This window comes from Silene latifolia, chromosome 1, assembly GCF_048544455.1.
Source record: "Silene latifolia isolate original U9 population chromosome 1, ASM4854445v1, whole genome shotgun sequence".
In the NCBI taxonomy this organism is placed as follows: Eukaryota; Viridiplantae; Streptophyta; class Magnoliopsida; order Caryophyllales; family Caryophyllaceae; genus Silene; species Silene latifolia.
In genome coordinates, this window is record NC_133526.1 from 93,490,455 (window position 1) to 93,518,251 (window position 27,797).

Consider the following 27,797-nt stretch of genomic DNA (forward strand, 5'->3'; position numbering starts at 1 on the left):
CCCACTCATCCGTGAAAAGGCTCTTGATGACGCCTTCATTCCAGGAACCATCAGGTAGTATCAGATCTCTAACTTGTAAGATAGCAAGATGGCTGGTATTGAGCCCCAGCCATTCATTTCTGGGTTCCGGCCTTTCTCCCCCAACCCATCTTTCCGACCATACGTTTAAGTTCGAGGCGATTCCAGGCTTCCAACCGATATTCTCCAGTACAAAGGATAGCCCATATAGGATACTACGTACACCCCAAGAGCATCCAGAGCCTCTGATGGGGTAAAGCCCATGCTGGAAAACTTGTGTCCCAAAAATCTTTTGTCGGAAAATCCTGCAAAACAAAGAGTTCTCACGAGAAACAAGTCGCCATCCATGCTTGGCTAACAGAGCTTGGTTAAGACATTGAACATTCCGAATACCAAGACCACCCGCGCTCTTCGGCAGACTTAGGAAATTTTTACTACACCAGTGGAATAATGAAAGAATAGTTTGCTAATTATGTTAATACCATACCAAACTTTATTTACCCTTCTTCTTTCCTCTGCAATTCTCTCTATAATCCTTCAGTAAAGCTTGAGAGTTCATCAATGGCGTTTCTTCATTTCATTGCTGCGATTATTGTTTGTGTCCCACTGTCCCAGACTCCCAGCACCATTTCACACACGAAGATAGGAGTGAATTTGTGGTAGACCGAATTGTGTATTGTACTCCCTCCGTCCCGGTCAATTGTTGTCCTTTGGTTTTGGCACAAAGACCAAGAAAAGATGAATGAACCAATTACTAAATGATAAGTGGAACAAATTGGGTGTGAATGATCAAATTGTTCATCAAGTTCTTTCTTAAAATAGAAAGGACAACAAATGACCGGAACAGAGGAAGTAGTTTTTTTTTCTCGAGAAAATATTTGACCATGTATATTGCCTCAAAATTTTTAAATGATTTAGGAAATGTCTAATTTGATGTGGAAAGGTTTCATTTACAACATGGTGATTGGTTTGTATTTTTGGAGTTTGAACTCTATTTTCCTTTAAATGTAATGAATTGTACAGGAGAATATTATGTTGGACAAAAAAATTTCAAAACATTTGTCCCAGTCATGGCCTGGTGAGCCCGTGCTTAGCTCCATCCTTGATTCTATTGTATCACTTATTTATTATTTATAAAGCGATAATTACTGGTTAAAATGATTCTCATGAATTTCGGATCTAGGTTAAAGAAGTGGATATGCAAAAATATGATCACTTGCTTGTGTACACAGATATTTCAAAAATAAGAAACTATCTTATTGCGAAATCCTAAAAATGAAATATACAAAGCAGAAGTATAATCACAACTTGACAAGTTACAAATGAAGACAAGAAAAATATGTTTCAAAGGAAGACTAACAAACTCAAACTCCACCCAACAAAGGAGAAAAAAAAGGTACAAATGATATGAACATGTAAAAATTGGTATTGCTTGTTCTTATGACCATGAAGCTCATCTAACACATTCTGGTTCATTTTCTCATGAGTTGTTACTCCTCCAATCAAATATTCGATAAGAATCGACTTATTCCAAACCTTTACCATCCTGGTTCGATACCTTGTCATTTGTCGAAGGCAATTCAGTTTCACCACCTTGAAACCTCTTATATATATCTCCCCGGTAGAATTTTCTAGTTCTAGATACGAGAATCAACGACACAACCCCGGTAAAAAACGTACAAGCAGCAATTATGATGTAAGATAGTTGGTAACACTTGACTCCAGAGCAAACTAACTCTTGTCCTGCCTTCCTAGTAAGCCCTAACGCCTCCAATTGTCGAATCCCTTCACGATCATATAAATGTCCCGCAATTTTAACATTGAATATGTATGACCCAAGTGGGGCCGCTAATGACCCATAATTGTACAATGTGGCATAGTACTTTAGACCAAAGAGCTCGGAAATGATCGTGAATAGGTAAGTCCACTCTGCCCCAAAGCAAAACCCGAGGATAACTGACGCGATATAGAGTCCATAAGAAACATCAAAGGCTATAAGAAGGTGGCCTATGCATGATAAAAAGAGGATGAAGGTTAGGCAAAGTGGTCTAGGTAACTTGAACCTGGTTAATAACCACTCGGATATGAACCCTCCCAAAACTCGGCCTAGATATTGCCATATCGAAACTAATGAAACAAATGTTCCAATACTTTTTTTAGAGTACCCCAAGGATGCCCCAATCTGACCCAAATTGTCTATGGTGGTCAAATTTCCTCCTATACCACATATTGTGGCTAGGTACAAAATTATCATATCGATACTAAATGTCGCTTGTAAGATCGTGTGGTCCTCTCCGGAAACAGGAGGACTAAACACATTCCTATACCATGGTACCGAATTTAGGGTAGGCGTCACAGATGGACTTGGGCTAACCAAATCCTTATTTTTTGACACTGGTGCATCAATTTGGGACACAATCTTTAGCTCGGAATTAGTATTGGAATTGGACTGGTTGTTATTAGACTCGCGGTTGGATTTCCAAGTATACCGCTCTTCTCTATAGACGAGAAAGATGGGTAGTATAAGAAGAGCCATAATAGTAGCAAAACTCGCTCCATAAGCGCCTCTACTAAACTCGAAATTTCTTTGAACTAGGATCATGACCAAAATAAAGGCTGCACAAGCCAGACCCATGTAAAGAGTTTGATTGAAAAACTTTTTTTCTCTTTTAACCTGTCGATCCACCGTCTTAAGAACCCGAACACTGAACGAAAACAGTATCAATGCAAGTGCAGGAAGCCAAGCAATGATCAAAATGATCCCTTCAACTTGATTATCACTCCCATACAAGGCATGGTAAAGTTGGGCCATAACAGCCCCACCAAGCCCAATATACCCCTTCAAAAGCCCAATTACAACACCGCGATTTTCAGGGAAATTTTTGACACAGGGTACAAGCCCACCTGTATTCGCAAAGCCCATTGAATTAGCCCCAATTGTAATATATAGACACATTAACCAAACGGGCGGGCGAGCGATTTTGTGGGTCACGGATAACCAAATAAAGAAATACCCTACAAAATTGACAACTCCCCCAAGGCATAGGACAACCCAAGGGGGAGATACCTCACCTAGTAAACCAACATGTACACTTACATATGCACCAAAGTCCTTAAAAAAGCTTATGAGATTAAGGGTAGTTTGGTCATAACCAAGGGTTGCCTTAATATCATTTGAGTATATCCCAAAAATGTAAGATGTACCTATGAAGGAAAGGATCATGATAGTCGAAAAGACGACAAAAAACCGACCCTGGAAAAATTGTGTTGTGAGACTCATGGTATCGGCGCAACCTCCTTGAGCCATTTTTCGAGTTCAGGCTCAAGATATTAAGGCTCAACCCAAACCCGAGTTTTTTAATGTAAGGGGACTAAGACAAAGGGGTTTGTGTAAGTAGACAGGGAATTATGATTGTGCTCATTGTGTAAGAAGTGAGCACCATATATAGTGAAGACTGAAGAATTCAACCAATTTGGTGGAAGTTTATTTAAGGGACGGTAGCTGTCATACCTTCGACATTATTTGTCTTATACTAGTGAATATTCAATTTAAGTATTTAAGTATGAATTCATCAAATATTTCAAAGCTTAATGTTCACTTCATTACAACTGCCAAATCTTGCTCAACCAATTTTTTAATCATTTTCATAGCATTATTACTCCATATTCATTCGTTAGTGCTGCAAAAACTTGTAAAGTGGAGTTGAATGGAGGGAGTATTAATTAAGGGGCTAATATCGACAACCTTACATTCTTACTCGTACATTGAAAACATAAATTGACTTGTTTTCGGATGAGTTGTACTATTTTTTATTTTTTTATATATGTCATTCACACACATTACATGACATTTAATTTCTCTCTTTAATATCTTTCAAGATATATGAATAAATATTATGAAATATGTACCCGTATAAAAATTATTTTACAAGAAATTTAATGTTTCAACTTTAAAAAAAAAATCAAAATAAAAGGTAAAGACTTGGCTCGAAAAAACAAAAAACCTTATTATATTCATCATATAAAAAAACGGAGAGAGTAACGAAAATTAAACTAATGCATGTGTTGCCTATAGCTGTTCCTTTAATTAATGTAAGTTTGAAGATCTCAAAAAGGAAAAAAATGTAAATTATTCACGTTGACGCGGTTCAATCTTGGGTAGCCATACCATAGCATAGGTTGTATTTCGTGTAGTTTATGAGATGTAAAATAATTATTCACATCATGTGCTGTAGAAAAACCTACGTTTAAAGTATAGACTTATTTGTCTTTAAATAAAAACACTTGTTAGAAAGAGGTGATTAAATATGCACAAATAGGATGATTATACATCCAGTTGTACCATAAGCATGGTACAACTAAGGTATAAGAATCCGAGCTTATATGTATTCTTTCTGAGCTAATTTAAAATTCATGTTTTTAATGTGTAAATGGATGAGTTTAATACTTTCTAATAAAGCTCATATTCTTTAACGTAAAGCTCTGATACTTTATCACAAAACTCAAATTCTACGCCGTACAACATATACAACTGGTTGTATAATCCATGAATTGTTATATATATACCAAAAAAAAAGGAAAGAGGTGATTATATAATTACAATCTTTATTTCATCTTAGATACAGATTATAAACATGCATTCCTCGTAATCGTGGTGGAATTAAGGGACTATCGCGGATTTTCATCTTTCAAAACAACTGAAAATTTGAAATATTTAGTTAAGGCTTTCGAAATGGTTTTCTAGAAACGTCACTGGCTGCAACGAGTAGGGTGTGTGCCCTGTTGGAGCTTGTGTCCTCCACAAATTAGTGTGATAACATTTGTAAATCTCTTACAGGTTCACAAGGGTATACTTCGTATATTTAATCAGTTGATTAACGTTTACCTAATAACGGTTGGCTTGCTAGAGAGTTGACTGATCGTTCACAAATACGAGATTATAACGATACCTCGTAGGACAAATTTTCGTGACAACGTAATGGAGTCCTAAATGTTTAAAAACATTCGGTGCCAGGTCGTGGATAGGACATCCATTGTGTTCCTAGAGTCGATTCTTTTGACTATCGACTGTCTCTTGAGATTAAGGCAGTTTTTGGGTGACTTTGGTTTCTTTCTCACGATCCGCCGAATCGGAGGCTAAGTAGATTTTTTCCGGGTCATTTCATACTTTTTTTTACATCTGCAGGATTCGAGTTGAGGAAAATATCCAACCCTTATCAGGTATAGTTATTTCCCAGGGCCATTCGAGGAGTTGTAACTGAAATGCATGGCCATGCTCGAATGATGATTCGTTTATCAGTTAAGTTACTCTCTAGTCGGAGAAACCACTCTTGATGATGATCGCTTGTAAAATACGACCTTTGTGAATACGGATTTGCAAATTATTTTACATTGAGTGGGAGAAATTTTAGGATATGAGAATCGGTTATCGCACATACACTTGTGAGGACAAGTGGGAATTTGTTGGAGCTTGTGTCCTCCACAAATTAATGTGATAACATTTGTAAATCTCTTACAGGTTCACAAGGGTATACTTCGTATATTTAATCAGTTGATTAACGTTTACCTAATAACGGTTGGCTTGCTAGAAAGTTTGGCGTTGTTATCATACAGATGGCGGTGATCAACTGGTCCCTAAAGGTCACACCTATAAGATGTGTTTGAGAGATGTGGTTATAGAAATATGATCACATTGATGCCTAATATGACTAAACAGTTAGTCAATGTGTTGATGAGACAATTATTTAATGAAGATTAAATAATATTAGTTGAGACAATTAATCAGTGAATTAAGTAAATTAAATATAATAAGTTATATTTAATTAAATGTATGTAATGTTAGCTTGGACGAATTAATAATTAATTAATTAATTAAATGTAATCGGTTATATTTAATATCAACAAGTTGAATGTGTCATAGTGGTAATAGTGAGGGTACACAAACCAAGAGGCCATGGGTTCGATCCTCACTAGATGACAATTTAACACATTTTATACATTTTTGGAATAACCAAAAATAAGGAAAGAATACTCTTTATTTCGGTTATGGGCCGAGAAAAATAGAAAAGAAAAGCCTACCCTAATTCATTCCTATACACGGTTTATAGGTGAGTGAGGGAGAGGATTTTCTGACCTAATTCATTTTTCATTTTTGCCTCCTCTCTCATCGGAAAAACACAAAGAAAACCTAAAAATTATTTTAATTTTTGGATCGATTCTAGCAAAATCAAGGGCATTTTTCGGAGCATCTTGGGTGCAACTGATAGGAGAATATCTATTTTGATATTGTTCTTAGGCCGTATTTGCTAGGACCGAAGGTTAATTCTGAATCCTTTACTTTTGTTTATGTATTTTAATTTATGACTAGTGATCGTCATCATTAAATTCGTTATAATCCTTCATTTTAAGGGAAGTATACAAATTATTTCCCACAAGTGGTATCAGAGCAAAGGCCACGAATTTTAATTTTGATGATTTTCATAAAAATTGTATGTAAACTTTTAGGGTTTCCGAAAAAAAAAATTTAGGGCACGGCTGCTTTTTTTTGTTAATGCCGATTGAAAAAAAATGTTTGCAGCCGGTGTTTGTTCTTTTTGATGCGAGATTTCTATTTTTATTTTTCATAATGTTATTTTAATCAGTTAAAATTATCATATAAAGAATTGGTAGATGTTTGATTTGATGCAGATTAAGTTAAAACATAAATGGAATCGTCATGTTTGATTTAATGCAGATTAAGTTGAAATTAAAAAAGCATTAGGGTCCTAATTTAAAAACCGTGAATATTTTTTTTTTTTTGATGTTTCTGTACTGTTCACGGATGAACAGTATTAAAAAAAAATGCTGTTTTTTTTTGCTCTCGGTTTTTCTTAGAAAAACCGATTAAAGTTTTTTGCGGTTGTTTTGTTTATGCCGTTTTGGAAAAGCATCCGAAAAAAAAAAAAATTTGTTGTTACTGTTCACGTGCTACTGTTCACAAGGGACAGAATTAAAAAAAAAAAAAAAATTGTTTCGGTTTTTACAGATAAAACCGTGTATAAAATAAGAAACATGCTTGTTTTGTTTTTCTTTGTTTATGCCGAGACCAAATAAAAAAAGGAATTTGTTTTTGTTTTGATTTTAGCCAATTAGTTATTGTGAAACGGTTCAGAATTAAAAGGTACCGAATTATTTTAAAGCAGTTTAAAATTTTGACGGATTGAATTCATATTACAAGTTTAATATGGATTAAGATTGAAATTAATGTGATTAATTGAGGAATTGTCACTTAATTTGATTTAAATAGGTGGTTTGGATAAATTAATCAACATAATTAAGGAATTGTGTCATGTATGTTTAATTTATTTTAGTTGATGCATTATATTTTATTTTTGTTGAATGAATCGATTGAATGAATTTAATTTACGTATTTTTGCAATTAGTTGTAATACTTAGTGTGACCTTAGTCAAATTATGTTTTCGTAATGAAGGAAACGTATTTTAATGTAGTTATGAGATCTCGAATCTCCTTTATTTTTCTTTAGTTTTTGGGTTTTGAAATTAGAATGTAATAAATAGGTTTATTATTTAAATTTTATTTATTGTAATTTTCAAAAGAAGACTAAAGATGGAGATTGAAGCTCACTCCCGCTACATGGATCAAGATGGAACATCAAGACAAGCTTCTCGAGTCCAAGGAGGATTCCAAACTTGTATTTATTGTTCATTTTGATAGGATAGGCCACACTAGGACTTTTACTGTTTTTACATTTTTCATTCTTATTGCTTTTCATTCACATGTTAGTTTATGCATCATATTCCGCCTAAAACCAAACCACCTACTAAAATGCATGAAAATTGACACATACAGGTTGTATGTTAGTTTTCATAGACATACAGATGTCACATGTTTTTAAGTCATCACCTTAGTTTATTCATTCACGCATGCTAGATATTAGTTCACTTAAAATGAATTAAAACGAAGTTGATGGGATCTTCCTCTAAAACGGAAATTGAGATTAGTCTTTATAAGGGCAAACAACTATGAATCCGTTCTTCGTCGGTAGGCATAATATGACCCCTTCTACGTTGGGTAAGTAGTTTGTGTTGACTTAGTTTATCTCAACATTATAGTCCGAAGAGTTTCTCGTGATTATAATGGACTAAAGATAGAATTTACAGAAATTTATCGACCAAGAATTCTAAAGGTAGAATTAGCCAAGAGGTGGGCTTATCAATTTACAGAAATTGAGTCTTGGGATCATTTATATAATTCTTGAGGAAGATCAATTGTATAAATGCATGAGTCTTCGCGTTATAACAGTATTGCATTAGACTTAAAAATCAAATCGATGCGTAGGCTTATCATTCATTCTTCTTTTCGCAGTGTAGAACACGTTTACTTTACTGTTACAACAAATGGCTGGAAATAACGAAATCCCAATGCCAAGTGTCACACTTGATCGCGCGTCCTGGCTGAAAGTTTTTATAGACAACATGAATCAGTTCACGCGTCTGAAAAATGACGGGTCCAACTTTGCGGACTGGGAGGCAAAGACTACGGAATGCTTGCCATTGCGACGGTAAGCTCGGTACTTAACTGAGCCAATACCGGTAAACCCAGGCCCCAATGCAGGAGTCAACGAGTCACTCGCTTATAGTGATTTCGTTATGGAAGCGGGTGCGATAAAGAACGTACTCATCTTTGCAATGGAAACCAATTTGCAGAGACGCTTCATTGCCCAAAGTGTAAACAAGATTTTCACTACGCTCAGTAACGAGTTCTCAAAAGTACCGAGAATCGTTACATATGAGCATACCTGTCGCTTCTTTGATGCGAAACTTCAGAAGGGCCAACCGGTTAGCCCACACATTCTTCACATGATTGAGAATGTCGAGAAGCTGGAGGCACTTGATTGTAAAATCAGTGAGAGCATTGTCATAGACCGAATGCTTCATTCTCTTCACGATGGTTTTGCCCTTTTCAGGGCGAACTATTACATGAATGACTTGAAAAAGAGTCCTCATGAGCTACACTCTCTTCTCGTACAGACTAAGAAGGATATGAAATTGAGTGGGAGCATGAAGCAGGATGTTCTCACGATTTCCAACAAGGGTAAAGGTAAGGGCAAGGCTCATGGCGACCTAGCTGTAGGTAAGTCAAAGTTTAAAAAGCCAGGAAACGGTAAGAGTGGGCCCGGTGAGACTAGTGGCTCACAGGGCTAGGCAAAGAGCAAGGGCGGTGACATTGAGTGCCACCATTGTCACAAGACTGGACATTGGAGGAGAAACTGTCCCGTCTACCGTGAGGACATCAAAGCAGGCCGCGTCGTTCCTGTTGGTATGTCATCTTATATTCATATGATTGAGATTAACCATACAAGTTTCGGAACTTGGGTACTAGATACTGGTTGTGGTTCTCATCTGTGTAATAATTTGCAGGGCCTAAAGAACATCACACCTCTCGCAAAGGGTGATGTGGACCTGCGAGTCGGGAATGGAGCACGAGTTGCTGCAGTCTCGAAGGGAACATACGTAATCCAACTCCCTAGTGGTTTTGAGTTATTTTTATAACTGTTACTATGTACCCAGTTTATCTAAGAACAATATTTCTATTTCCGTACTTGATATAGACGGTTTTTCATTTTCAATAAAGGATAATAGCTGTATTTTCTTTTTATGAAATGATTTATGGCAAAGCAGTTTCCATGAATGGAATTTACATCTTAGATCAAACCACGGAAGTATTACACGTGAATAATAAGAAATTAAAGGTTGGTGACAAAGATCAAACCTATCTATGGCATTGTCGAATGAGACACATAAATGAGAAACGTGTAAAGAAACTCGTCGATAATGGGACTATTCCCGCATTCGAATTTTCTACATATGGCACGTGTGAATCATGTCTCATTGGCAAGATGACTCGAATTTCCTTTAAAGGTGTTGGAATGCGCGCTAGTGACCTATTAAGACTCATACATACGGACGTATGTGGACCTATGTCAATTACCGCTAGAGATGGCTATAGATATTTTATCACTTTCACGGACGATTTGAGTAGATACGGATATGTCTACTTAATGAAGCATAAAAGTGAGTCCTTTGAGAAATTCAAGGAATACCAGAACAGGGTACAGAACCATGTGGGTAGAAAGATTAAAGCACTCCGTTCAGATCGGGGTGGCGAATATCTTTCAAATGAGTTTGATCAATACCTGAAAGACTGTGGAATCGTTTTGCAGTTAACTCCACCTGGAACACCTCAATTAAATGGTGTGTCCGAATGGAGAAATCGAACCTTACTTGATATGGTTCGATCCATGATGAGTCACACGGTAGTGCCTGATTCATTATGGGGTTTTGCTCTTTTGTCAGCTGCTCTTATACTTAACCGAAGTCCGTCTAAAGATGTCGACAATACTCCATATGAAATGTGAAAGGGAACGGTCCCTAACTTGTCATTTATTCGGGTTTGGGGCTGCGAGGCTTATGTCAAGTGGAGACACGAGGATAAGCTCGGCCCGCGATCGGCCAAGACATACTTTATAGGTTATCCAAAAGGGATATTTGGTCATTACTTCTATTCGCCTACCGAACATCGAGTTTTTGTTGCGGCTAGTGCGACGTTCTTAGAGAAGGAATTTCTCGAGAACAAGACGAGTAATAGAACCTTCGAGCTGTCGGAGATTCCAGAACCAACAACCGAGGAACGGAAGGAGGAAGTTGTTCCTCCAACTGATGATACGGTTAATATTCCTGAGGAACCTAGGAGGTCGGGTAGAGTCTCTAATCCTCCGGACATATACATTGGTATGGTCGAGGAGAATGACGTGTTACTCCTAGAAAGTAATGAACCCGCTACCTATAAAGGTGCCATGACCAGTTCCGACTCAAAGCTATGGCTCAAAGCCATGCAATCCGAGATGGATTCCATGTATGAGAATGACGTATGGGATCTAGTTGATTTACCTAGTAAGGTAAAACCTCTACAGTGCAAATGGCTTTACAATATAAAGCGTTCTGTAGACGCGCAACCAGATACCTATAAGGCACGACTAGTGGCAAAAGGTTTCACTCAAGTGTACGGATTGCATTATAATGAGATTTTTGCACCTGTAGTCATGCTACGTTCCATTCGGATAATCTTAGCGATTGCCGCCTTTCATGACTATGAAATTTGGCAAATGGATGTGAAAATTGCCTTCATAAACGGTTATTTGGAGGAAGAGATGTACATGGTGCAACCCGAAGGTTTCATAGATCCTGAACATCCTAAGAAAGTATGCAAGCTTAAGCGTTCCATTTATGGACTTAAGCAAGCTTCTCAGAGTTGGAATCATCGTTTCGACCAGGTGATAAAAGAGTATAGTTTCACTCGATCGGTCGAGGAACCATGCTTATATACCAAGTCGAGTGGGAGTAAGATTGTATTCTTGATGTTGTATGTCGATGACATACTCTTGATTGGAAATGACATTCCTCTATTATCTTCGGTTAAAGGATGGTTGAAGAACCATTTCCAGATGAAAGATCTGGGTGAGGCACAACGCATATTGGAATCCGTATCTACCGAGATAGATCACGACGGACGTTATCACTAAGTCAGGTGTCTTATCTGGATAAGATTCTTGAGAGGTTCAGCATGACCAACTCCAAGAAGGGGAACCTTCCAATGACGTCTGGGATGCAGTTGAGCAAGTCTCAATCACCCACGACGCCTGAAGGGATTGAGCGCATGAGTCGTGTTCCTTATGCATCAGCTATAGGATCAATTATGTATGCCATGATATGCACACGTCCAGACGTGGCATATGCATTGAGTATGACGAGTCGGTACCAAAAGAATCCATGTACCTACGGAGGACTAAGGATTGGGTATTGACTTATGGAGGAGATACTAAGCTATGTGCAACCGGTTACGCAAATGCCAGCTTCCAAACGGATCGAGATGATTATAAATCTCAGTCCGTGTTCGTCTTCACTCTTATTGGTGCTGCGGTCAGCTGGAATAGTTCCAAACAGGAAGTTGTAGCAGATTCTACTACTGAACCATTGAAATATGATAAGCATGGAGGGCACGTTATTTCCATGAGAATTAAACGTGTACCTGAGTTATAGTAGTTGATTATGAATTCGATACGTTATCTTTTTCATATACTATTTATAACTTCATCGTTTTTATAATAATTTGTTTTTCATGTGGATTGTACTGAATACATTGAACGCCACAAAGTGAACTGAATCATATTATATTTGTTTTAGTCCGTAATCGCCAATGTGAGCTGATAACTCTGGCTATTATATTGTGCAGTCGATTGATGGTGGGTTCAACGAGCCATAAGTCAAACGGTTGACTGATCGTTCACAAATACGAGATTATAACGATACCTCGTAGGACAAATTTTCGTGACAACGTAATGGAGTCCTAAATGTTTAAAAACATTCGGTGCCAGGTCGTGGATAGGACATCCATTGTGTTCCTAGAGTCGATTCTTTTGACTATCGACTGTCTCTTGAGATTAAGGCAGTTTTTGGGTGACTTTGGTTTCTTTCTCACGGTCTGCCGCAACTGGAGGCTAAGTAGATTTTTTCTGGGTCATTTCATACTGTTTTTACATCTGCAGGATTCGAGTTGAGGAAAATATCCAACCCTTATCAGGTATAGTTATTTCCCAGGGCCATTCGAGGAGTTGTAACTGAAATGCATGGCCATGCTCGAATGATGATTCGTTTATCAGTTAAGTTACTCTCTAGTCGGAGAAACCACTCTTGATGATGATCGCTTGTAAAATACGACCTTTGTGAATACGGATTTGCAAATTATTTTACATTGAGTGGGAGAAATTTTAGGATATGAGAATCGGTTATCGCACATACACTTGTGAGGACAAGTGGGAATTTGTTGGAGCTTGTGTCCTCCACAAATTAATGTGATAACATTTGTAAATCTCTTACAGGTTCACAAGGGTATACTTCGTATATTTAATCAGTTGATTAACGTTTACCTAATAACGGTTGGCTTGCTAGAAAGTTTGGCGTTATTATCATACAGATGGCGGTGATCAACTGGTCCCTAAAGGTCACACCTATAAGATGTGTTTGAGAGATGTGGTTATAGAAATATGATCACATTGATGCCTAATATGACTAAACAGTTAGTCAATGTGTTGATGAGACAATTATTTAATGAAGATTAAATAATATTAGTTGAGACAATTAATCATGAATTCGTAAATTAAATATAATAAGTTATATTTAATTAAATGTATGTAATGTTAGCTTGGACGAATTAATCTGTTAATTCGTAATTAAATGTAATCGGTTATATTTAATATCAACAAGTTGAATGTGTCATAGTGGTAATAGTGAGGGTACACAAACCAAGAGGCCATGGGTTCGATCCTCACTAGATGACAATTTAACACATTTTATACATTTTTGGAATAACCAAAAATAAGGAAAGAATACTCCTTATTTCGGTTATGGGCCGAGAAAAATAGAAAAGAAAAGTCTACCCTAATTCATTCTTATACACGGTTTATAGGTGAGTGAGGGAGAGGATTTTCTGACCTAATTCATTTTTCATTTTTGCCTCCTCTCTCATCGGAAAAACACAAAGAAAACCTAAAAATTATTTTAATTTTTGGATCGATTCTAGCAAAATCAAGGGCATTTTTCGGAGCATCTTGGGTGCAACTGATAGGAGAATATATATTTTGATATTGTTCTTAGGCCGTATTTGCTAGGACCGAAGGTTAATTCTGAATCCTTTACTTTTGTTTATGTATTTTAATTTATGACTAGTGATCGTCATCATTAAATTCGTTATAATCCTTCATTTTAAGGGAAGTATACAGATTATTTCCCACATGCCCTACTAGTAAGAGCATCCGTAAAGGTGGAAAACTAGCTCCCCATATGCACTCTCTCTCCTCATATGGGCATCCTCATTGTTGCACCAACCTCCCCATTATTTGAGGCTCCACTGTTTTTAGGAAAGGTCCCCAAAAAAACCAAGACAATTTGTGTTACTTTTGGGGAGGTTCCCAAATGTTTGTGTGTGAATTGGGGAGTTTCATTGTTGCACAAATGTAGTTATAAAATAGGAGGGGTAAATAAAAAAGTTAGTGGAAAATATGGTGGACGAATAAGAGAAGGAAAGAGAAAATATGGGGAGTCTCACCTTTGCGGATGCTCTAAGTAACATGAGTTAGATTGATATAGATGAGCCCAAAGACACTATTTGATATTATAATAACGAGAATGACTATATTTTATACTCCCTCTTATTCGGAATAATTGTCTCATTTACCATTTTCGTCTATTTACATAACTGTCCCATTTACATATTTGGACAGGTTTAATGACTTTCCTACCCTTGACTCTTTTCTTTATTTACGACCCCAACCACCCTAACCCATCCTATTAGTAAACTTTTCATTATTTAACTCTCGTATATTCTTACCCTATACAATACTTTTTATTATTTAACTTCATTCCTTAATTTTCGTGTCATTGTCCAAATGGGATAGTTATTCCGAATAGGATGGAGTATTATATATTAGAAGTTATAATGAAGATTTTCTTTATTTATAAATATTGTTCAAAAAATAAACGTATACAACTCATTAGAACAAAGGAAATATTTAATAACGAAAATGACAAAAGTTAAATGTTCCGGGAAGTGGGGAATGAGTGGGAAAGGAACGATACATTTTGTACCTTGGAACTTGTTTGTTACAACGTGCTAATCTTAGTGCAATAGCAATAGTGGTTCTTATTATTGGAGTCTTAAATAAGAACCTCAAATTATAAAGCTCCTCTATTGCAACTAAAAGTTGTTCTTAAAATAAAGAACCAAGTTCTAAAATAAGAACTCAGTTTGTTACATGTTGGAATTTGGTAACCAATAAATATGACTTTGAAAATTGTGAAAGACCAATTACATATAATCTATTTTCAATTTAAAAACTTTATATAAATGTGAGCTATTGTAAACAAAAATTCTTAAACATTGAAATTACTAAAATATGACATGTCAAAAGAAGAACTTTATATAAAGTTCTTCTATTGCTATTGCTCTTATTTCTCAAAGACTCGTGAAACCATATGACATCGACCAAATTAAAACGAATGTTATGATTATGTAAAGGTTATTTGTTCCTTTTTAACTAAAAAATATTTAAGAAAATGGTCAAGAATTTTAGACGTTCAAGAAGTGAGCGAGTTCGCCATGAAGATGTGGTCGTGGAAAGTGATTGTTTTCAAGTGATTGAGCTTTGAAGCTAAGAGAAGGACGACAGGAAGGAGCATGTTCTTTCTAATCCTTGAATTGATGATATTTTACGTTTCTCCAATGTTTTTAATTTGGTTATTGTGAACGAAACCATTTTACAATTTCAAGTAAAGATAAAATGGGTACGCTTGGTACAAAATTAAAGAAACACTTGGCCACAATTAATAATAAAAGAATTACGAAAAACACATAAAAGGGTATAGAAGAGTGAGTGACCTCTCAATAACTTAATGAAAAACCATCGTCCCTTTCAAAATTAACTAATCTTAGCACTTTTAAGATTGAGAAAAATATAATAATCTTAGCATTCGTATTCAATTTGAGAGTGATTTAAGAGTCGCAATTTGATATTTGCTCAAATAGAATCAAAACCAGCCAACAAGTTGTATTTGTGTTTGGATTTAAAGGACCTATAATAATGCAACACTAAGGAGTGGTATAGAGTAGTTTTAGAACTGATAATGAAAAATGATAATTATTGACCGAGATGAGTAAGAAAGTAGTATCATACAAGTGCCTTACAATTTAGGGTTATTGACAACGTTTGTTGCCAAAGAGGACAAGCCTAACCCAATTGATTCCTCAAGGTAGCCTATTACTTAGGCAATTGACCCAGTGTATCTTTACAATTAGGACAAACCTTTACTCAAAATAAATGTCGCATCCTATATTCGTAATGTTCTTATCATTTGTATTAGTGTTTTGAGTATATAGACATTATCACTTAATCCTATCACGCATGCTGATTATTGCTTAGTATATGATGCTAGATTATTGTTTATCAAGGATGTAGAAAATAAAAACAACAGTCCATCTGGCTTAAGACTGCCTTATTTCATACGGCAATAAGACCTCTCACAAGTGAGAAGCACATGGGTGGTAGACCACCCCCATGCGCTTTCCCAGTCACACTCTAAATGGGTTTTTTGTGAGAGAAAATGGTATCCGTCTGACCATTTCAGACGGATATAGCGGTCTGAAATAAGAATTTGTGTAAAAACAATTATGTTGAGAGACTTGCTAAATTGTTTAAACATCAAGGCTCTGTTTGGCAAAACTACCTGAAAAGGTAGCTGAAACCTAAAAAGGTAACTGAAAACTGAAAAGCTAACTGAAACCGGAAAAGGTAACTGATAAGGTAGCTGAAAATTAGGATCTGATAAGGTAACTGATTATATAAAAATGTGTTTGACAAAGTAGCTGAAAATGTAGCTGATTTTGGTAAAATGACGTAAAAGGATGTGAAAATTATTTAATAATATAGAATAAAGGGGTACAAAATGAAAATAAGTTATTTCAGTCACTGATTTCTCAAATCTTTCCGAGGTAGATTTCATTTCAGTCGACTTATTTGACCAAATAAGCTACTTGCCAAACACTTGCAAAAAAAATCAGGTAGCTGAAATTTTGGTCAAATAAGTTACTTTGGTTAAATAAATTACCTGAAATGTCGTGCCAGAAGCCCAAGTTTTAAGTTCCAAGTTTTGTCACAATAATGAGGGATGATATATGGATGAGCTATAGACTATAGTGGTATATACATTAAGGCCATAAGTCAAATATTCTTTAGCCTACTTATAATACGGCTGATGCTAAGTTGCTAACACCATGTAACCAAATATGTATAGATCGCATGTTGATATTTAACCCATCACAAACTTATAACAGATATATTTATCACAAATGTGGTTTTGTAGTTGAAAGATATAAACAGTTGGTAGATATGGAATAATGGTAGATGAGGGGTTCCTCATGGAAAAAAGATCAAAAAGCCAAATGACAGCCGTGATTGGGACAATTTGCCTTCGTGTAATCGTGTTACACCAGTATACCACCCAACAACGTTCATCAATTATTAATACAAAAAAGTCAATGCATGGAGTGGGGGTCCCACTCTAAATCAGACTGAAGATTTTTCCATGAATCATGGATTCAGATTCTATTCAACTAGTCAACCAACATAACGTTTTAATCCGATTATTGGATGGGTTGAATTTTCAAATTGATTTAATTCGGCTTTAGGTGATTTAAGTAGTGGCGTATCTTGAAATAAAAAAAATTAGTGATTAAAATTAGGGGTGGCCAATAGAATTTTGAGGCCCTGTTCCAAATATTATATAAAGGCCTTTGTTATGATCGTCTCATATTTTTCAAGTTATATGCAAACCTAATTTTTTATGTATTGTACTATATAAAGACCCTTGTCGTAATCATCTCATAATTTTCGAGTCTTACAAATGTGAACATATTATTTGATGCCTTTAATATTTGACGACGGCGTAATTTAAAACTATCAAATACCAAGAATTTTAAATTTATAAAGCAAAATTGATTAGGTACCCATAAATAGTATACTACATATCATAATAATGCACTTAGGATGTATAAACAAATCATATTATTCCTCTGTTAGTTTAATTAGCTCGGCTATTATCATTCTTTTTTTTGCGAAACAATAATTGATAAATAAGATTAAATGAAAAAAATGGAGTAATGTAACTTAATTCTTAATAACAAAATATTTATAACAAGTGTTATTTTTTGAAATGATATTTTTTATGGAAAATAAATATGAGAAAATTATCACGATAATATTAAGCTAAAGTCAAAATAGTGGTGGTTGCCAATAAAAAAAAGGAAAAAAAAAGTAAACTATCAGCCAAGGGATTCGATCCCTGACCTCCAGCAATTTATGTATTCCATTAACTTACTAAGTCACCAATGCAGCACCGCAAGACCTAACGATCTTTCAGCGCCTCAATTACTCTTATTCTTCTCTTTGGTTCAAAGGAGGCCCCTAACAGGCTTGGGCCCCGATGCGGTGAGCCGAATGAACGGGCTCATGGCCGCCCCTGATTAAAATGGAGTAACATTTAATCTCGTAGTTGAATATATATGCTTGGTTACTACATTAAGAGATTTAGGTAAAGAAATTTAAATTGACAAGGAGAGTAGATGACTCCCAATGTAATCAAGTTTATCCACTAGATTTCCTAAAAAAAATGTTTATCCACTAGAACTGAATACACGCATATATAACTTTCTAGGATTGAAAGATTAATACTATGAGTTAGAAGGAGTTAAGGTCATGATAAGACCCAAGATGTGTGAGTCTAGTGGAATTCCAGGGTAACTTCAAAGCCTCCTAAGGAGGAATTGCGAGGTCCTGGGTTCGATTCCCTAGATGAACACTTTCCTGGGGACCTGACGCCCGGAGAGGGAATAATCCCGCGAGGAAAGAACTCACACAGACAGGCGCCAAAGAGGCGGGGTCACTGATCCGGGAGGATCCAACCTCCTCGTCAAAAAAAAAAAAAAAAAAAAAAAAAAAAAAAAAAAAAGGTCATGATAAGGACCTTAACTTCAACATTTTTTTCCATCAAGGACCTATACTTTCAAAAATTCCAGTTAAGGGCTCCACCCTTAACTCCGTTAAACATCTTACTATTAAAAAAATAGATTTAACATATTTGACATTAATTAACAAAAAAACACAAGAACAGTATTATGTTAAGCACTAACTCGGAATTTTTTTTTGGAGGGTAGGATAACTCAGAATTTGGATAACTCTCAAAGAAGTGAAATAAATACAATTATATGAGTAATCTTTTTTCTTCTTTTGCACCAATTATCCTAATATAAGTCGGTCACATCCGCCAAATGTATCACTCGTGTGGATGATGAATTGTTCAGACGGTATGCTAGAGTGGCATCCGGCGGCAAGCTCGCAGGAATAGGGGAGGGAGGTGCGATAATACTCCGGATTGATTATATATTATTGTTCAACCAAATTTGGCCCATGATTAATGAAATTCAAAATAACGATGTCTGATTGCTATGGTGTATACTATAACAAATGTTCTGTGATGTATACGTGGTTGAGTCGGTCGTTGGATTGCCTTACAAGCCTTATTGTAATGTGATGTTGGGTTTAAAATGTGATGGGGAATTTGAGATGTAAATTTGCCATGATTGATTAGATGATTGGTGATTAAGGTTTCCAACTCCTACGTTGGGATTTCGAAGAATGGTGATCGATAAGTAAATCTTAACATGAATTAAGAGTTCAAATAAGATATTGAATGACGTAGATTTGACCATGAAGCAAAATTGAAGGAATTAAAGGAGAAAATGAGAACCAAATAAACAGAGACCTAGCAATATTTTTTTGGTGAAGAAGAGATAATGAAAGTGAAAGAAATACATGACAGAAGGTGGTCATCGAATTGGATGTTGTAATAGAATTAGGAAATAACTGTGTGCATGTTAGATGGCCCCACTTGTAGATTACAAATGTTGGAGATTGCCGTCTAAGTTAACGGAATTTTACTTACGAGTCCCTTAACTGTAAAGTTTGAACGTTTAGGTCCTTACCTGGAAAAAAATGTATAGTGTAAGTCCTTATATTACCCTTTACTCGAGTTAGAAGTATATATAGATAACAATATTCATATTTAAGGATTTAGGGCGAAAATATTAACCGGATTTTGTCAATTTAGTGGGGCGATAGGAGATAGAGCCAAACATCTTAATTTTTTGGTTTTGTTAATTGTCAAGTAATATTATAATTTTATCGTTTTTCAAGTAATGTTACAATATAATATTCCTTCCTTTTTCAATGATGTCTTAGTATTATGTATAGAGGTGACAATAATTAACACGACCCAAAAACACGACACGAACTCGACACGAAGTTAGCGGGTTAGGGTTGAGAGGTTGTGACCCATTTAAGTAATTGGGTTGACACGAACACGACACGAAACTTAAATGGGTCGGGTTAGGGTTGAGCTCTTTTGACACGAACCCGACACGAATAACCCATTTATTTAAAAGTGTCATAATATAGCTGGGTTCAATCAATAATCCAACCAAACAACTTAACAATAATCAATCTCATTCATCATTTTTGGGATAATAAAGCTTTAAAACTTAGATTATTTATTAGTTTATTGGGTTAAACGGGTTAAATGGGTTAAAATGACCTGCTACAAGATAAATGCGTTAAACAAGTCGGGTTGGGTTATAGGAAAATTAAATGGGTTGGGTTAGGGTTGAGACAAATGACCCGTTTATCTAATTGGGTCGGGTTAGGGTTGGGGTAGTGATGACCCGTTTAAAGTTGACACGAACACGAACACGACACGACCTGATCTGTTTGCCAGGTCTAAATTTATGTAGTTTGATAATGATGCCTCAAGCCCTCAATGGTGATGGGTTAGCAGGATTGACGTACATGAGTGAGCAACACGTACACATAGGGAATACTTCAACTATTTTGGCGAAAGTTAATTGAAGGATCAATAGCGGTCTCACCTTTGGCACTGTGGGTTTAAAAAAAAAATCAAATTTAGCAGGTTTATAAATCTATTCATCATTAAATTACCTTCAATACTTTGAAGTAGATTATTTTAATTGTCGGTGAAAGATATCCTTTGTCAACACCAAATAAATTGTGTTTTTGTGAGAGTTGGAGGTATGGGGAGGAAGGGAGATAAAAGGGTTTTGTAAAGGATTTTGATAAAATTACAAAGAAACAACATTAAAAAAACGTAAATAATTGACTACGACATTTAATCGCTTATTAATAAGAGAATATATAGTATTTTCTCCGTTCCAATGAGTTGTATACCTTTACTTTTTGGGCACTATTCATAAGTGAGGAGAAACTTCATTATAACTTCTAATATATAACATAAAAGATAGTCATATGAGATCGTTTAAAGATCGTCTTATCAAATTTTTATAATTTTTAGTAATGTGTATCTAAACATAAGAGCAAAAGAAAACGTGCATTGATGAACGTGTATAACGCAAACGTATACAACTCATTAGAACGGATGAAGTAAGATACTCCCTTCATTTTCCTATTTTCACCGCATTTGCTTTTTGGAGGTCAAAGTTTCCGAACTTTGACCACCAATAAGTTGAAGAATAAAAACTACTTCCTCCTATTCACTACTCCCTCCATTCAACTCCACTTTACAAGTTTCTTTTATCACGTTTGTCAACACAGCTTTTACACGATAAATATCATTAGCTGCGTATTTGCAAAAATTATAAAAGTTAGATATTTTTAATGTACTCTTAAAGACGAATCAAATAAGATCCCACATCAATATATTTTCACATATGTATCGAGAGAAAATTGAAGTTTAATGCCCGCTTGTGAATATTGCGCAAAATAGAAAGTTGCAAAGTGGAGTTGAATGGAGGGAGTATATTCTTCCCCTTTTCTTTTTGCACAAGGAATAAGAAACCGATTTTGGACCACACAAAACACACTACCCCACATGTAATTTAATTTGGACCAAACAAATCAACCCAAAAAAGGAAATAGGGAAGAAAACCCCAATAATCCGAATAAGGAAATAGGGAAGAAAATGGTGAATAAGAGGGAGTATTTGTTTATAAAACTAAAACATTTACAATTAATATCAAGACATCTTTCACGAAAAAAAATTTCAAGAAAAAAATATAACATATAGTCATCGAAAATTACGGTCAAAGTGTCGTCTTGGAGACCACAATAAAGCAAATGGGGTGAAAATAGAAAAATAGAGAAAATACTAAATAATTGATCAGGACGAAAGGAGTACACTAACAAAAGTGTTGGTTCATCACAAATTTTTCAGTACTTTTATTGAACCAAAAAGTCTTATAAGAAACATTCAAACTTTTGAGACAATTGTAGAGGCCAAATGACCAAATTGGTAAAAAAAAACTAGGGGTTAAGTGACAAATTGGTAAAAAAACTAAGCAAAGTGACATATTGGTAAAAAAAGTTGATGGCAAGCGACAAATTGGTAAAAAAACGTTTCCGAGGATAATTTAACCGAAAATAAAACACGGTAATATTACAAATATTTTTTAATTAACGTGAATTTTGTTTTCCAAATAAGTAAACGTTTTTTTATCAAATATTTTTATGTTAAAGCAACTTTTATCATTGTTTGTCAAAGTGTGTGCGTTTATTCGGCAAAAAACATGAAATATAATCATTATTTTTTTCCTTTTTCCTTGTGTTGAATTTTCTTATGTTGAAAAATATGAAATGATAAATTTTTTAACCCTTGAAAAACTACAATTATGGTGAAATTAAGTTTTTTTTTAGTTGGAAGACATGATAATTGCGTAAATGGGGTTGAACTGAAAATGTTTACTATGAGTATAATATAATGGACATATGTTCGTTGTTTCTTTTCCAAACTTGGTACGAAGTCACTAAATGTTAGATTGAATTTTTATTACTCTATAGTTGTTAAATCACAGGCGACTTACTATTACAAAGATATATACACTCCATAAAACGTAATAAACCCGTGATTCAACGATTTTGTCCAATTTTGTTAAATAAAGATTAGAGGATTTTATGACATTACATAACAAGTTTTAAAGTTTTGGGCCAAGTTTAAACTGGAGGTATTTGGAGGAGAAACCCAGCATTTCACATTGGCAAATTAAAATTTTTTTCATTCCTCTTTGCCAATCCGCCATGTACTTCCTCTTTGTCTAGCCAAACAAACTATTAGACTTTGGAAAGGCAAACATGACCCGAAAGTTAACTCTAAAGTTGATCTGATTTGAAAGAGAATTTAAAAAAAATGTCAAAATGAGGTTATAAATCAACCTAAGTATTTAGCGAAATGGAATTTACGGAGGAATTAGAATAAGAAATAGGAGATGGACCCATTCAGAAAGTTTTATAAGACGGTTTTATGGTAGGAACAATCCGGTAATAAGTTAGTCTAAATAATGTTTTATTTTTCGTCAAATTGTCCTCTGAAATGTTTATTTTACCAATTTTCCGTCAAATTGTGCTCAAAAATATTTTTTTACCAATTTGTCGCTTGCCATCAACTTTTTTTTACCAATATGTCACTTTGCTAAGTTTATTTACCAATTTGTCACTTAACCCCTACTTTTTTTACCAATTTGGTCATTTGGCCCAATTATAGACAACTGAATAAAAGTGACAACTATGAGTACTATGACGATATATTCAACATCAACAAATAAATGAATTATTTTAAGTTGTTTTAAGATTTTAAAAGATGGATTAAATATTCTCCACATTGAAAATATATTTAGTTAAGAGAATGGCTACAAGAAGCAACTCCATCAAATTGCGTCACAAGTGACAATAACCAACAAGTTGATGTATAAGACCATGTCCAAACAAGGTCACCAACCGGGTCGTGACCTTGTTAGGTCATGCTAATGACGTAATTAGCGAGTAAATCAATGTTTTTATTGGTGACCTTGAGTTAGTCAAGGCCAATTGGTACCCTTGAGTTGAGAAAAGGTTGAAGGTTGGTGACCTTCCATATATCGCATTTCTATTGGCTTACAACAAATAAAAGGACAACCCAAAAAATCTAGGTTTATTTGTTAATGTATTTGGTATATTTTTATATTTGTATATCTTCTATTTTGTATATCGTATGTTTAGTATATCGTCAAATACGTTCGTTATATATTTGGTATATTTGTATATCGTCTATTTAGGGGGTGTTTGGTAAATGGCGGATTGGAAAATTTTCAGCATACTCAAGGATTTTAGCATGTTTGACTCATCAATCTACTATTTTGAGTGTTTGGTAATGGCATATTGAAAAAGTAGATTGGAGCTCAATCTACTATTTTCCAATATGCTGCTCTACCCAGCATATTCACATTAGTAGATTGTGAAATATGAATTCGTCAACAATCTACACATAGATACAACAATATATTAACCAAAATCTGTTAATTACCAAACACTTCTACTAAATCTGCTAATTGAAATATACTTCCTCCATTCAACTCCACTCTACCTATTTCTATTTTTTACACTATTCACAAATGCAAATTTAATCTCGATTTTCTCTCAATACATAAGTGAAAATATATTCATGTGGGATCTTGTTTGATTCGTCTTTACGGGTACATTAAAAATATCTATCTTTTATAGTTTTTGCAAATACGTAACTAACGATATTTACCGCGTAAAACACGCGTTGGCGAACGTGAAAAAGCAAAGTGGTAGAGTGGAGTTGAATGGAGGAAGTACTTGTCAAACCTGTTAATCCAATCTGTCATTTATAATCTGTATGACCAATCTGCTTCTCCTAATATCAATCTGTTGATTACCAAACAGAGCCTTAGTATATCGTCAAATATGTAATAATAAATCAAATACGTTCGTTAATAGAATCGATATATCGTAACATTTAGATTTAATATTTCAAATAAAACCGTCAATTTTAATTCGCTTTTTTTTAAAATGTACACTTTCCAAAATTAATTTACTTAACATATTTGAGTAGTTTTTATTTTATTAAAATGACAAAAATAACTTAATTATAGTAAATAATAATTGTAAAAGTAAGTGGAAAAATGATTGTAAAAGTAAGAGAGGGGGTTTGGTGAGGTAGTGAATGTGGTAAATAATTGTAAGGGTTTTTGTCAAACACAACCTTTAAAAAACTTTTTTTTTTTCCAAACACTACCTTTAAAAAAAAGAAGTTTGTCAAACACAACCTTTAATAATTTTTTTTTTTTGTCAAACACGACATTTTGACCAAAGTTTGAGCACTTGTAATGGGGTGAAATTTAGTTGATGTTTGAGATAGCAAACGACGTCGATTTGAGGTGTTCTTGAACCCGTTGGAAAGGTGGGAGTACAGGCTTTCCAGTGGTTGTCAACACAGTGGTGTGTTGGTCAAAGGTGGCCTTATCTGGGGTAGATTGGTGTATAAAGTAAAGCTAGTCACATGGGGTTGATGTAAGTCAAAGTAGGATTTTTCCATGGGTCAATTCACTCCCCTTGAACCACCACTTGCAACCAACGGCCACCACAAACAACACAACTACGATATACCCTGCACTCCCTTTAACCTACATACCAAATTTTAAACCAAACAAAATATCATAACCCCATTAAAAGACCCTCGAAAACCACTCTAACAACCCGCTATAAACCCAAACTTCTAACCCTTTCTCTGACCAACCTTACTTTACGCATCAATCGACCCCACATAAGGCCATCTTTGGCCACCGTGTTGACAACTCCTAGAAAGCATGTACTCCCTCCCACCTTTTCAACGAGCCCAAGAACACCTCAAACCGACCTCGTTTGTTATCTCAAATATAGACTGAAAGTCATCCCATTGCAAGCGGTCAAAAAGTCGTGTTTGACAAAAAATAAAATATTAAAGGTTGTGTTTGACAAACTTTTTTTTTAAAAGTAGTGTTTGGAAAAAAAAGTTTTTTAAAGGTTCTGTTTGACAAAAAACCCTAATTGTATATGTTGGAAAGTGGAAAAATGATTGGGTTGGTGACCTAGGTCGTGACCTTCTGCTTGGGAGGATGAAAGTGGGTCAAGATTAATAAGGTGTGATTAAGAGAAAATTTTTTGGTGACCTAGTTAGTGTGACCTTCTGCTTGGGGATGATCTAAGAAGTATGGAGTTGTCGTTCAATTAATCCAAATATTAACCAAATACAAATTTTTAAGACGGGTTAAGTGATAAAGAATAAGTTAAAAGCAAAATGTATAGGAAATGACAGATTAATCTTATATGCAAAATTGGGTTGATACTTAAATACTTAACACATCTTTAATATTAAAATATCCGTTTTAAAGGTAGTTTCCTAGTCTTAGTGATATTGGTTTATCAAATACAGTATCTGAATAAATTAAGACATGTGCACATAATAATAATAAAAACTAAGACATAAAAGCTTGTTGTGTGTAATTGGAAAAAAAGGAATATGCAACGGATGTATTACCTCGCATTTTACTTGTTTTTGAGCATTTGTATATTTTTCTGAGCTTATTACCTCAAATTTTATTTGTTTTTGAGTATATGTGTATTTTTTCCGAGCTTATTAAAGTTTATAAGTTAAATTTTTATTTTTTTTACGTAAAAACTCAAATTTAACTAAGTTGGTATGCAATGTTTTTGAGTTTTATTGTAATTTTTTGAGCTTAATGTTTGAGTGAATGAACTCAATAATTTTATAGTAAAACTCCTAATTTTAAGATAAAATTCAACAACTTTTTTATGATGCTAAAAAATTATAAAATCGATGGTAGTACATCGGATGTATAATCCACTTGCTGGTATAATTGTGTATGGCCATCCGGAAGTGTGGGAATTCTCAACAAGGCCAACTCATTAGCGCGCTCATACATGCGAAATGCGAATATACGATACGCCATGTGTGACGATCCGTACACTTCGAACCCTTAGTTTTATTTATGCTATGTAGTTTCATTTTCTCTTGTATATTTTTAGTAAATACTTTCCTAGTTTAGCATACTTAGCATTAGCTTTTTCTTTCCCTAAATGGGTGTATCGCTATTCTGCACTTTCAATGTTTCCTGCTACCAGGATGTAACTATCAAATTTCCCTCTTTGGGGAGTACTAGTCAATCAAACATCTGCTTCCCACCAAGTTGCCTTCTTATTGCTTGTTGTTGCTTTCTTGTGAACGACTCTTGCCTTCACTTCACTAACAAGCCTGTGTGTGTCGATCAAGACTAGGATTCCGACACCCACAACCCGAGACCGATTACGAGTGCCTAGTGCTTGACAAACACTAGTGCTTAACGCTCTCGCTTTCATTCTTGTCGAGTGTTTAAACAAAAGTGCGCGTCACGCTCCGACTCAAAGTTTCGGACCGTGACATTTGGTATCAGAGCCCGGTCTTCTTGACGGGCTGCTGTATACGATGGCATCAAAGGCGGTAGAACCGAGTGGGACTAAAAGTGACACTAAGTCCAAAGTGGCGGCTTTAGAGAAATTGATGGACGAGAAAATTCCATCCTTGGAGGCTCTCATTGTGAGTTTGGGGAGTACTCACCAAGTAGTTGAGGATACGGTAAAGGGGCTGTAATACTATGGATTTATGAGTCTCTGGGTACTCTATCGAGTAGGCCTTACTCTGTCGAGTAAGGGTGAGTTGCAGTTTAAAATAGTTTCTGACCTGTTGGGTACTCGATCGAGTAACGTAGATACTCGATCGAGTACCTCAGCTAACTCGATCGAGTAGCCGGTTTACGGGGATGATTTCTCGGGTTTTGTTAATAATGCGATTAAGTATATAATAACTTCCGTCACTTTTCTTTAAACACTTTTAAAACCTAATTACTTTCAAAGAGAGAAATCAAACTACGTTCTTCGCATCAATCGCATTGTTGGCAAATCCCGGAGCTTGGAAGGTCGGATTTTACCTTTGTTTATACCGTTGTAATCCTTGTGTCGAGGGTAAGATCTATATACCGTTTTTATAGTATTTCATTAAAGTTGGTTAAACCCTAATGTTGGGAATTGGGGGTTTTGTTGTATTTTGTGTTTAGTAGTGATTGTATGTTTGTATGTTAGGAGGAGGATTCGTAGAGGAAGCGTTTTGATATCAGCTGTGAGATCGTCTGATTGTGTTGTGCTTTCCAGGTAGGGTTTTCCTACTCAGTATTAGTCCCATAATGTGTTGTGGTGTTTTGTGGTTGTTGAATATTA

The 27,797-nt window shown here is 35.2% G+C and overlaps 1 protein-coding gene across 1 annotated transcript; it reads right to left on the minus strand.

Annotated features, from left to right (window-relative positions):
• Positions 1 to 1,255: 1,255 nt before the first annotated feature.
• Positions 1,256 to 3,471, minus strand: LOC141597612 (protein NUCLEAR FUSION DEFECTIVE 4-like). Its single transcript, XM_074418031.1, has one exon. The coding sequence runs from the start codon at positions 3,323 to 3,325 to the stop codon at positions 1,544 to 1,546; it is 1,782 nt and encodes a 593-aa protein (XP_074274132.1). The 5' UTR covers positions 3,326 to 3,471; the 3' UTR covers positions 1,256 to 1,543.
• Positions 3,472 to 27,797: the final 24,326 nt, after the last annotated feature.